Below are 12,500 nucleotides of genomic sequence, written 5' to 3'. Positions count from 1 at the left end.
TGTAATGAAACAGGTCCCCGTAAGGGTTAAGACACTTTTCATTCACCCGTAGGTAGAGAGAGAGAGAGGGTACTGGCGAGCTCCGCGAGCTATTCGATGGGAAATTAACCGCACAACACATGTAACCAGAAAATACAGTGGGCCCACAGTTGAAACAAAAAGCCTGTCTAAGCCGGCATTCCCCAAAATAACAAACGTCGGGGGGCCCCTAATCACTGGTACACGTGCCAGTTCAAAGTACTGATTCTCTTCGCCCTTAAAGGGCACGCTCCGCACATAGAGAATGTTTACCCCAGGTTCCAGCACTCGGAGTGCTCACTGTAACTGGCTCGTGTGTACTTAACCAAGGGCTGGCCTGCTCTCACCGAATGTGGTGAGATGGTTGTCGAGAAGTCCCGTGATAGCAGGAGGCGGGGCTGGGTTGACGTTAGGCAGGTGACTGCTGGAGGTCGACGGCTCGGAGGGGCTGGAGGTGGGTGTAGTCCGGCGACGTCCGTTGAGGGGTCCGCTGCTGGGCTGGGGAGGTGGAGCGACACGCGGGCTAAACTGTGGTGCTAGGCCTAACTGAAGCTAAACTGTGGGTCGGGACGACCCCCTGGCCTGTCGCTTATACTTTAACCATAACGCAACGTGTGCAATATCTACAACACTCTTTGGCAGTAGCACATCTGCTTCTTTGTTCACAATGTCTCTTTAGCATTAACTGGAAACTACATTACTAACCCGCCCCGTGACGGGGGTCATATCCCGCGTGTCCTTAGTGTCTAGAGCTCCGGCTCTACGCGTCCGCTTGCTTCTGTGGAAAAACGTTGAAGAGGCAGTCCCGCTGTCTGAGTTCTGCCTTCAGCCAGCCCTTCTTCACCTGTTGTCTCCCCTTGCCCAACGTCGCACCAGCTCCCCCTGGCGGTACTCCAGTGCATGCTCCACTATTAAATGTCAATGTTATGAGGTGGGGAATCAAGAGGGGTCAGCCAGTTACACAACGTCATCGTGAACACAGTAGAGTACAAGGAATTAGGTTAGACACATTGAATTATTGTTAGACATATTCAGGTGTCTACATAGGGATGTCCGATATTATCGGCCTACCGATATTATTCAGCCGATATTTTTTTTTTTACATTTCTATAACCTTTATTTACCCAGGCAAGCAAGTAAGAACAAATTCTGATTTTGTTTATTGTCAAAAGTATGCATAATGCTGTGTTGTGGGGGGGGGGGGGGGGACCTGCATATATCGGTATCGGTTGATATCGGTTGATATCGGTATCGGAAATTAAGAGTTGGACAATATCGGTATATCGGTATCGGTAAAAAAGCCAATATCGAGCATCCCTAGTTTTTGCACAATACACTGTTGTTTAGCCTCACACTCACAATGCTATTGGATAGTAAATGTGTATATAGGTCCCACATCCTGGCCTTGATAAGTTGATAATGTCCATTTAATTTTGGCATTTTAAAGGGGAATTCCACTGGATTTAAGAATTCACATGATATCAGACATTGCAATCTGATGAGTGTGGATGAAGGCATGTACTACACCAGATAACAGAACTCTAATCTGTGATGTATTTAAAATATATCATTTCCTTCTCGGTGAGGACTGGGACACTGAGTGTAGAGGTTTGTTTATTGTTTGAGCTTTTACATTCAAACAGACTTTTACAATCATTGCTTCCTAAATTTCAGAATCAGAACAGTGATTCTCAGTGAAACTTGTGCATTGGTGTGACATCACAGATTAATAATAATAATAATAATAATAATAATAATAATAATAATAATAAATAATAATAATAATAATAATAATAATAATAATAATAATAATAATAATAATAATAATAATAATAATAATAATAATAATAATAATAATAATAATAATATCTTAAATTTATATAGCGCCTTTCAGGAGACCCAAGGCGCTTAACAGCTAAGGGAGGGGGACAGGGAACAACGTAACAACAAAAATATTAATCAAAAGGAAAGAAAGAAAGAAAACGAAAGAAAAAAAAGGGGAAATCAGGCAGAGTCATTTACAAATTTGGTGAAAAGGTGGGTTTTGAGTTGGGATTTGAAGGAGTGCAGGGATGTAGCACTACGGATGTTTGGAGGGAGTGAGTTCCAGAGGGTGGGTGCGGCCACAGAGAAGGCTCTGGGACCAACAGTCCGCATGTTGGTGGTGGGGATGGAGAGGAGACCGGAGTCAGAGGACCGCAGCCTCCGAGGCGGGATGTAGGGATGGAAAAGGTCCGCTAGGTACCGGGGGGCAAGAGAGTGAAGGGCTTTGTAGGTGATGAGGAGGATCTTGAAATTGATGTGGGACTTGACTGGAAGCCAGTGGAGGTGGATGAGGGTGGGGGTGATGTGGTGCCAGGACTTGGTGCGGGTGAGAACCCTGGCAGCAGAATTTTGGACATATTGTAGCCTGTTCAGGGCATTACTGGGTAGCCCGTTGAGGACAGAGTTTGCATAGTCAAGACGTGGAGGTGACGAAGGCGTGGATGAGAGTCTCTGCTACGGAGTCGGGGAGAGATGGCCGAAGTCTGGAAATGAAAAGATTGGGTTGCAGATTCTCTCCTTTCTGGCTACTAGAGATGGGCGTGTCTATAACCGTCTGGGGACAAAGTGATACGATAATCTGATTGCTTTGATTCTGTGGAATTCCCCTTTATCAAAACCGCTCTCGAAGAGCACCTACGGGAGGCTGCAATTCGAAACTGGCCCCTGTATATATCAATCTGATTGGTCTGATTGGTCTTTTTGGAACGAGGTGCAGGGAGACTGACTCATGCTGGTTTCTTCTTCTTGCAGCCCTGGAGTACCAGAACCTGAACACATCCAGCGCCACCAGAGACTTCTGGGTCATCACAGGTAGAGCACCAGAACCTGAACACATCCAGCGCCACCTGCTGGGTCATCACAGGTAGAGTAGCAGAACCCTGAACACATCCAGCGCCACCTTCTGGGTCATCACAGGTAGAGTACCAGAACCCTGAACACATCCAGCGCCACCTTCTGGGTCATCACAGGTAGAGCACCAGAACCTGAACACATCCAGCGCCACCTTCTGGGTCATCACAGGTAGAGTACCAGAACCTGAACACATCCAGCGCCACCTGCTGGGTCATCACAGGTAGAGTACCAGAACCCTGAACACATCCAGCGCCACCTGCTGGGTCATCACAGGTAGAGTGTCGCTGGGTTAATAAATATTGTATTGTATTGTATATTAGGGACAAAAGGTGGGAACAAATCAGAAACAACATATTCATATTGATCCATACAGTAAATAAAAGTTTACTGTAATAAAGTATAGGAGCTTTTGACCCACGGGGCAGGGCCAAATATAATGTCACTATTCAGTTTTCTTAGCTATTTCAAATAGTTGATTATTGTATATTGGATTATTGTATAAATTGGAGCTTGTCTTGTGTGTGTACTTGTCCAAGTCTCTAGTCCTTTGTCCTGATTACTTGTAACGTTATATATTATGATTAGTGCTGTCAATAGATTAAAAAAATTTACGAATTAATCTCACAATTTTCTGTAATTAATCTAGATTAAAAATAGCATTTTTCTATTTAAGACCGAAGCTTGTAACAGATATTTACTTGAGTAAAATCATGGAATTAATGTAAAATCAACACAAAGAAAGTATATTTAGATTCAAAGACTATTTTAATAGCTTTCTTTGGATACAGTTTCTCTCCGTTTTTTTGAAATACAAATGTTCAACAAAACCATCAACATTGACTCAGCTAGACCTCTTTCTTATATCCACGGCACTAAGATTGAAAATGTTTCACTCCATAGATTAATCTAGATTAATTTATTTTAATGCTTTAATTAATTTAAATTAATCTCCAAAATTAAAGCATTAACTTTGACAGCCCTAATTATGCTATGTTATGTTAACCCTTTCACAGCCACACTACAGAAGGTTAACCCTTTACTATCACACTACCGACGGGTAACATATACTGTATGAAATATAACTCAACATCAATCATGTAACCTGACCTATTAAGTTACAACACACACGGCTTTGTCCACAAAGGACGGCTTGTTTGTCAATATCGGCGACAAAAGTAACCATTTTATTATTCATGATGTGGACACTTTCAAATGAACTCTCTCTCTCTCTCTCACCCCCCTTGTTGCAGTGATCCAGGATGTGGATAACTCCAGCCTGGAGGCTCAGTACCAGAGCTTTGCCAGTCTGATGGAGCAGCGTCTGGCGGAGCTGTTCATGGTGGCGGGCCAGGAGGGCGCCCGCTTCAGGAGAGCCACTACCGTCGGCGGCTACACCGTCCAGGTGAGGCGGTGTGAGAGGCGGGGTGAGAGGGGCAGTGTGGGTGGCGGAGGAGGAGGAGGAGGATGGTAAATGGCTGCTTTTTTATATAGCAGCTTTTATCCAAAGCGCTTTACAATTTTGTTCCTCACATTTTTACCCGTTCACTCACACATTCACACACCGACGGCGGAGGCGACCATGCAAGGTGCCGACCTGCTCACTGGGAGCAGTTAGGGGTTAAGTGTCTTGCTCAAGGACACATCGACTCAAGTCTGCCCGGGAAGAGCGGGGGGGGGGGGGGGGGTCCTCTGTCGTCCTTTAGTGAGAAAGAGCACATTGCTGCATTATTACTTACATAATCATTTGGGTGAGACGCTTAAAAAAAAAAAAACGAGGTCCTGACTGAATTCGGTCGTTAAAGAACCCAGGGCGCCTATCACAAAGAGTAGGGGGTTCCTCGACGTTCCTGGTCAAATTCCCAATTAGGTCCACATAATCACCCCCCCCCCCCCCCCCCCCCTTAATTGGCTGATATCAATCCCTGTCTCCTGAGCTGTTCAGCCATTGTGTAGTGTGTGATGTGTGCCTGGTGCCAGTTGTATGGCAGCCATTGAGCCTGCGTAGCCCACGGTTGGGTGCTACCAGTGGTGGCGAAGGAGGCAGTTTCCACCCTACATTGTGGGGAGCGCTTTGAGTGTCTAGAAAAGCGCTATATATATATATGTAATGATCATTCATTCATGCATAATATGTATCTGGGGAGCTATGTGGTATTCTTCCTCATTCCTTTACCCCTCACCCCTCCCCCGCCCCCTTTCATCCCAGATAGTGTATATAAGGTGACCCCACAGAGAGAGGGGGGGTGCTTGACCCAATTCTCCTGGCCAGAGAACGCCAAGTCCTCTACCGAACTCCTAAACTAAATTGTATTCAAATGACCGTGTATTAACAATATATTAACCAAGATGATGTGATCACGCGCATAATTAACCTCTCTGCGGTTACACCACAACTGAATCATCGTTGAGTCCTTTCTCACCCGTGTGCCTACGTTCAGTATGTGATGAGTCATCGTGAGATGAGTCAGCGTGTGATGAGTCAGCGTGAGATGAGTCAGCGTGTGATGAGTCAGCGTGTGATGAGTCAGCGTGAGATGAGTCAGTAGTGAGATGAGTCATTGTGTGATGAGTCATCGTGTGATGAGTCATCGTGTGATGAGTCAGTAGTGAGATGAGTCATTGTGTGATGAGTCAGCGTGAGATGAGTCAGCGTGAGATGAGTCAGTAGTGAGATGAGTCATTGTGTGATGAGTCATCGTGTGATGAGTCATCGTGTGATGAGTCAGTAGTGAGATGAGTCATCGTGTGATGAGTCAGTAGTGAGATGAGTCATCGTGTGATGAGTCAGTAGTGAGATGAGTCATCGTGTGATGAGTCAGTAGTGAACAAACAGCTGGTAGGAGGAGTCAGCTGAAGAATGTCTGCAACTAACTATTTCAAGTAGAATACTAAAACACACACACATGCGCACACACACACACACACACACACACACACACACACACACACACACACACACACACACACACACACACACACACACACATGCATACACACATGCACACACATTCATGCATTTATGCATGCACACCCAGATGTAGATAATTAGGGAGATTTATTTTTAGCGTATTGTCTGCTAATTGCTCATCTCAAGAAAACAAGATTATTTGAGTAAGTAATTTCTGCTCTCCATGATTTCCCTGCATGTTCTCTCTCTCTCTCTCTCTCTCTCTCTCTCTCTCTCTCTCTCTCTGTCTCTCTCTCTCCCTCCCTCTCTCTGTCTCTCTCTCATCTCCCTCCCTCTCCCTTGTCTCTCCCCCCCCCCCCTCTCTCTCTCTCTCTCTCTCTCATCTCCCCCCGCCGGGAGAGGCTCATTTCCCCAAATTGGTCTATTTTTTTTTTGTTGCAATTAAAGTGGCGAATGATTTTGAGGAACTAAGTAATTCGGCGACAGCAGTGTTGCTGAGCTCAGTCCCCCGGGGCTAACAGAGTCTAAATGCTAAAAGAACAGTCTAGGTCGGCACTCCACTGGAACATTCTATTGACCTATTTCAAGCCCCGCCCTCTCTTTTCTTGATCCTCTAATCACAACTGTCGCTTCCCTCGAGGCAACCTTTGTGATTGCAGGATCGAGAAAAGAGGGAGGGGTTTCAAATGGCCACAGCGACGTGTCGGACGAGGCGATCTGTCCGTTGTTATTATCGTCTTATCGTCCGCGCATCCGTTTCAGTTCAGTTCAGTTCAGTTCAGAGTTTTTATTTGCCACATGGAATCATACAATCAGAGTTTCTTCATTACACAATCATAAATAACATTCCATGGACAAAAGGAGCAGGAAGAAGAATAAATCTTACCTGCCCCTTATTCCTAAACTAAAGAAGTATTTACTTAATGGTCGGCGTACAACCTAATTTACACAAATAATAATTTATACCATTATACAAGAAACTCACAATCCACAGTTAAACAAGAAAAAAAATTAATAATAATAATAATAATAATAATAATAATAATAATAATAATAATAATAATAATAATAATAATAATAATAATAATAATAATAATAATAATAATAATAATAATAATAATAATAATAATAATAATAATAATAATAATAATAATAATAATAATAAAGAATAAAGAATAAAAGAAAAAGAGAAAAAAAAGAAAAGAAAAGAAAAGAAAATATCTCACTATTCAGATCACATTTGATTTTCATACTGACTAAATATATTTTTTTTATAATTTTATTTTAATTGATAAACACTATTACATCCCTTAAGCTCGCTATGGAGAGAATTCCACAACTTTACACCAATAACTGAAGGACACATCTGTTTAAGTGTGGTACGTACAAACTGATGTTTAAAATTGTATTTTCTCCTACTAAACTCACTTTCTAAATGAAAACGATTTTGTAGTTTTTCTGGCAGTGTATTATTTCTTGCCCTAAACATAATTAACATTGTTTGAAACTTAACCATGTCTTCAAGTTTAATTATTCTAGATTTAATAAATAATGTATTTGTGTGTTCTCGATAACTCACTTTATGTGTGATTCTTATGGCCCTCTTCTGTACTATATATAATGGTTTTATATTGGTCCCATAAGTATTTCCCCATACTTCAATAACTGATATAAAGTGAGATGAGTGAACAGTAGAGTGTTCTCATTGCCTCATACTCTAACACATCCCAAAGCGTCTGCGAGATGTCAAATCGGACTCTTCCTTCATATTCTACCTTTAAAGCAAGGAGAATTTTCATCAGTAATATAATAGATATATTATTGTTAGATTAGTTGTGATACCTCCACCATCTGGGGCCGCTGGATTAATAACGTTAGTTCGGCCAGAGAAACAAATATACTAATTAAAATAGTTGGACCTGCAAGATTTGTACTTTGTACTTTGTAGGTCTGCATTTTAAATGTAAGGAGTAAAAAGTGTGTTTTTTTTTTTCTCTGAAATGTAATTGAGTAAAAGTACAAGTACAAACCTAATAATACTCGAGTAAAGTACAAATCCCCCAAAACAGTACTTAAGTATTGTAACAAAGTACAATTACTCAAGTACTTTACACCCCTGCTTTTGTATTGAAGCCAGTTTTGTTTGGAAAGGCTTCCTTTGCACCATAATGCCGTTCAGCAGGACAGGCCTCTCGTCGCCGTCTCGTCAATTACATTTAGTAATTTAGCTGAACGCTTTTATCCAAAGCGACTTACAAGTTCTGTACGACAGGTCAGCAGGAATGCTACAGTCTCGAATGCTTAATAAAGACTATAGGCCTGTCCCAGACTAAGGATTTGTATAGTCGACTTTGATTGGCCAAAATGTGCCGATAGTCGACTGGTTCGGGGGGAATGCAACAAAAAAATATATATATATATATTTTTTTTATAAATATTATTATAATTTTTTGTCATTCCATTTGGGCTGTGGGGGGTGCTTAATGTCTGAAGGAGTCGACTGAAGGCTTCTTGTCCTCTGCGAAAGCATGCAATTGGTCCACTGATGGATACATAAATTTGTCCACTCTAGTGTGTTCATTAGACGGGTGAAATCCTCTTTCAGTGCCTCTGTGCCTGTTTTCTTAGGCAGTTAGCCTCGCTGGTATGTGCACCATTAGCATAAAAATTGTGCAGTCGACTACGGCTCCTTTCGATCGATTAGTCGACTATTCTGTGGGGCACTCCGGACTGCGGTCCATGTATGAAAGGTGCTATATAGATAGTTATTCATATTTATTATTATAATATTGTAAAAAATGTATGCCTTGGAACTAGGGCTGTCAGTTTATCGCATTAATTAGATTAATTAATTACACAGCAAATTATCGCGTTATGAAAATTAACGCACAATTAATAAATAAAAAATAATTATTATTATTTTAAATACTACTACAAAAAATTTAAAAATTTAAATCTCATTCATTCCATAAGAACGTAGAATAAACATTTACAGATATTTTTTTTTAAATGGTCCATTTGCATGTTCTTGGTATCTGATTAGGGACATCTATGGATCTCAGGGAATGTATTCCCAGTGTCAGAAATACTGTGTCTGTTACTAGGCGTGAGTAAATTGTAATGAACCAAATGAGAATATCAATTACATTTAAAAAAAAAATTAAAATTATCTTTGACTGTGAATAACACCATGCTAAAATTGACCAGACCTGAATAAATGGAAGATGATTAAACAGAAGGTTTTGTAGATACAGTACTGAATTCTGCCATCCGGACACATGCAATTTGAAATATGATTATAGAATATAGAATATCAGGCCTAAAATGGTTATGAGATCAAAATGCGATTAATTAGATTAATTAATTACAAATCCTGTAATTAATTAGATACAAAAAAAAATGTATCGCCTGACAGCACTAGTTGAAACGTCTGGCGACTAATCGATCGAAAGAAGCCGTAGTCGACTGGGTTCACATGCCTTTGTACTTATTGTACTTATTTTATGCCTATTCTTATGTTTGCACCTTTACGTTGCACTATTTTATTGTCTTTTATACCTATTCTTATGTCTGCAATTCATGCATTGTTTTTTATTATGACAATTATATGCTGATTTTATGTTCATGTTATTCTAATTGCTGTGGGGTACTCTGGACTGCGGTCCATGTATGAAAGGTGCTATATAGATATTATTATATCATTATTATAGTTATTCATATTTATTATAATAATATTGTAAAAATGTATGCGTTGAAACGTCTGTAAAGGGCTCCGCACACGGCGGGCGATTTTAGCCAAGCGACCGACTTTTTTTGCGAGCCGACCGAATGAGAATGTTATGAATGAGACGACCCACACGGCAGGAGATTTTGAAGCGACGGTCGCGCCGCTATTTCTGTCGCCTCGCTAAATATCGCCTCAATCCTATTTTTTGAGGCGACAGAGCAAGGACAGTGAGGAAATAACATGACTTCTACAGTAGAAGTAGTACAGAAGTTCTACTGGTGTATCATTTGTACACCATTAATGTATCAATACATTCATTGATCAATAACCTACGTATTATTACCATGCTACTTATGTTCATTATTATTAACAGGAACCATTTAAATAAATAACGTTAGTTTGAGAAGCTATAGTGGCCGCTTGTCATTAATTAATAAATGAACAATGCGCCACGATGCACCTACTAGATGTTTTTATACTCGGGTAACAAAATAAGTCGTGGATGTTGTCCAGAGTTTAATGTCCAGGCTGCAGCTGATGTGGTTTATAAGGTTTATTGTCCAAAGAAAATGATGGTTGAGAACAGAAGTTTGCGTCTTCAGTGAAAACACATTCTCTCTCAGCTTGTCCAATCGGTGGTAGTGAACGTATCGTAGCGATCAGGCATGCAGTAATGTCAGGAAGAATGAGGAGTGGTTGTATTCGTATAATGGTGGTTTAATTCCAGCTCAATATGGGTTTTACAGGTTAAATACTCCCTCGTAAAGCACAACACAGCTACCTGCTAATATATATACGCTCGCTTCACGACAAACTAACGTCCGGTCCCGGCCGGCGGTCCGTCCTCCTATATCTCCCGGGGGGAAACACCCCCCAGCTAAACAGAGTGACACATACTGTAGCTTATTATACCTAAACGGTCGCCTCTGGTGTGCGGGGCTAAGCGATTGTCGTTGAGCGACAGGCGATCGCATCGCCAGGCGACGTCGGTCGCGCGCCGTGTGCAGACCACTTTAAGTCTTGCTCTCCTCCTCCCCCCAGATGGTGAAGATCCGACGGGTGGCGGGCCTGAAGAACCCAGCGGAGATGACCTACTACGCCCAGCAGAGTGGCGTTCCGCTGGCGGGCACCTCCGCCGCCAAGGTGCTGAACACGGTGGACTCCCAGACCATGGCGCTCACTCTGGGCTACTTCGTCCTGCTACAGGCAGAGCGTAAGCACGGCGTTGTTGCACACGCTCACTTTAAAGTCAATTTGGATTCTCCTTTTGGTTTTGTATATTGTATATCTTGTATAGTGTTTGGTCTTTTACTCCTTTATTCTCTTACTGTATGAAGCATAATCTCAGGGAGGCTCATACAGAACCAAGCATTTCACAGACAGACATGCAGACAGACATGTAGACAGACATGCAGACAGACATGCAGACAGACATGCAGACAGACATGCAGACAGACATGCAGACAGACATGCAGACAGACATGTAGACAGACATGTAGACAGACATGCAGACAGACATGTAGACAGACATGTAGACAGACATGCAGACAGACATGCAGACAGACATGCAGACAGACATGTAGACAGACATGTAGACAGACATGCAGACAGACATGCAGACAGACATGCAGACAGACATGTAGACAGACATGCAGACAGACAGACAGACATGCAGACAGACATGCAGACAGACATGCAGACAGACATGCAGACAGACATGCAGACAGACAGACATGCAGACAGACATGCAGACAGACATGCAGACATACATGCAGACAGACATGCAGACAGACAGACAGACATGCAGACAGACATGCAGACAGACAGACAGACAGACATGCAGACAGACATGCAGACAGACAGACAGACATGCAGACATACATGCAGACAGACATGCAGACAGACATGTAGACAGACATGCAGACAGACATGTAGACAGACAGACAGACAGACAGACATGCAGACAGACATGTAGACAGACAGACATGCAGACAGACATGCAGACAGACATGTAGACAGACATGTAGACAGACAGACAGACAGACAGACAGACATGCAGACAGACATGCAGACAGACAGACAGACAGACAGACAGACAGACATGCAGACAGACATGCAGACAGACATGCAGACAGACATGTAGACAGACATCAGACAGACATGCAGACAGACATGCAGACAGATATGCAGACAGACATGTAGACAGACAGACAGACAGACAGACAGACAGACAGACATGCAGACAGACAGACATGCAGACAGACAGACATGCATGCAGACAGACAGACAGACATGCAGACAGACATGCAGACAGACAGACAGACAGACAGACAGACAGACAGACAGACATGCAGACAGACATGCAGACAGACATGCAGACAGACATGCAGACAGACAGACATGCAGACAGACAGACATGCAGACAGACATGCAGACAGACAGACAGACAGACATGCAGACAGACATGTAGACAGACAGACAGACAGACATGTAGACAGACATGCAGACAGACAGACAGACAGACATGTAGACAGACATGCAGACAGACATGCAGACAGACATGCAGACAGACAGACAGACATGCAGACAGACATGCAGACAGACATGGAGACAGACATGCAGACAGACATGCAGACAGACATGCAGACAGACATGGAGACAGACAGACAGACAGACAGACATGCAGACAGACATGCAGACAGACATGCAGACAGACATGGAGACAGACAGACAGACAGACAGACATGCAGACAGACATGCAGACAGACATGCAGACAGACATGGAGACAGACAGACAGACAGACAGACATGCAGACAGACATGCAGACAGACAGACAGACAGACAGACATGCAGACAGACATGCAGACAGACATGCAGACAGACAGACATGCAGACAGACAGACAGACAGACATGCAGACAGACATGCAGACATGCAGACAGACAGACA

The 12,500-nt window shown here is 42.6% G+C and overlaps 1 protein-coding gene across 1 annotated transcript in view; it reads left to right on the top strand.

Annotated features, from left to right (window-relative positions):
* Positions 1-12,500, top strand: part of LOC311247279 (UPF0606 protein KIAA1549L-like) — a gene marked incomplete at both ends in the record, with an annotated part of 170,423 nt that overhangs the window by 59,463 nt on the left and 98,460 nt on the right. The window contains 4 exons of the mRNA XM_084337639.1: positions 762-906; positions 2,815-2,874; positions 4,167-4,318; positions 10,593-10,764. Of these exons, the coding sequence (XP_084193765.1) occupies positions 762-906; positions 2,815-2,874; positions 4,167-4,318; positions 10,593-10,764 (529 nt within the window). The remainder of the gene's footprint in view (positions 1-761; positions 907-2,814; positions 2,875-4,166; positions 4,319-10,592; positions 10,765-12,500) is intronic.

The sequence above is a fragment of the Notolepis coatsorum genome, assembly GCF_963971535.1.
Source record: "Notolepis coatsorum genome assembly, chromosome: 20".
Classification (NCBI taxonomy): Eukaryota; Metazoa; Chordata; class Actinopteri; order Aulopiformes; family Paralepididae; genus Notolepis; species Notolepis coatsorum.
This window is presented reverse-complemented; position numbering and strand designations above follow the sequence as displayed.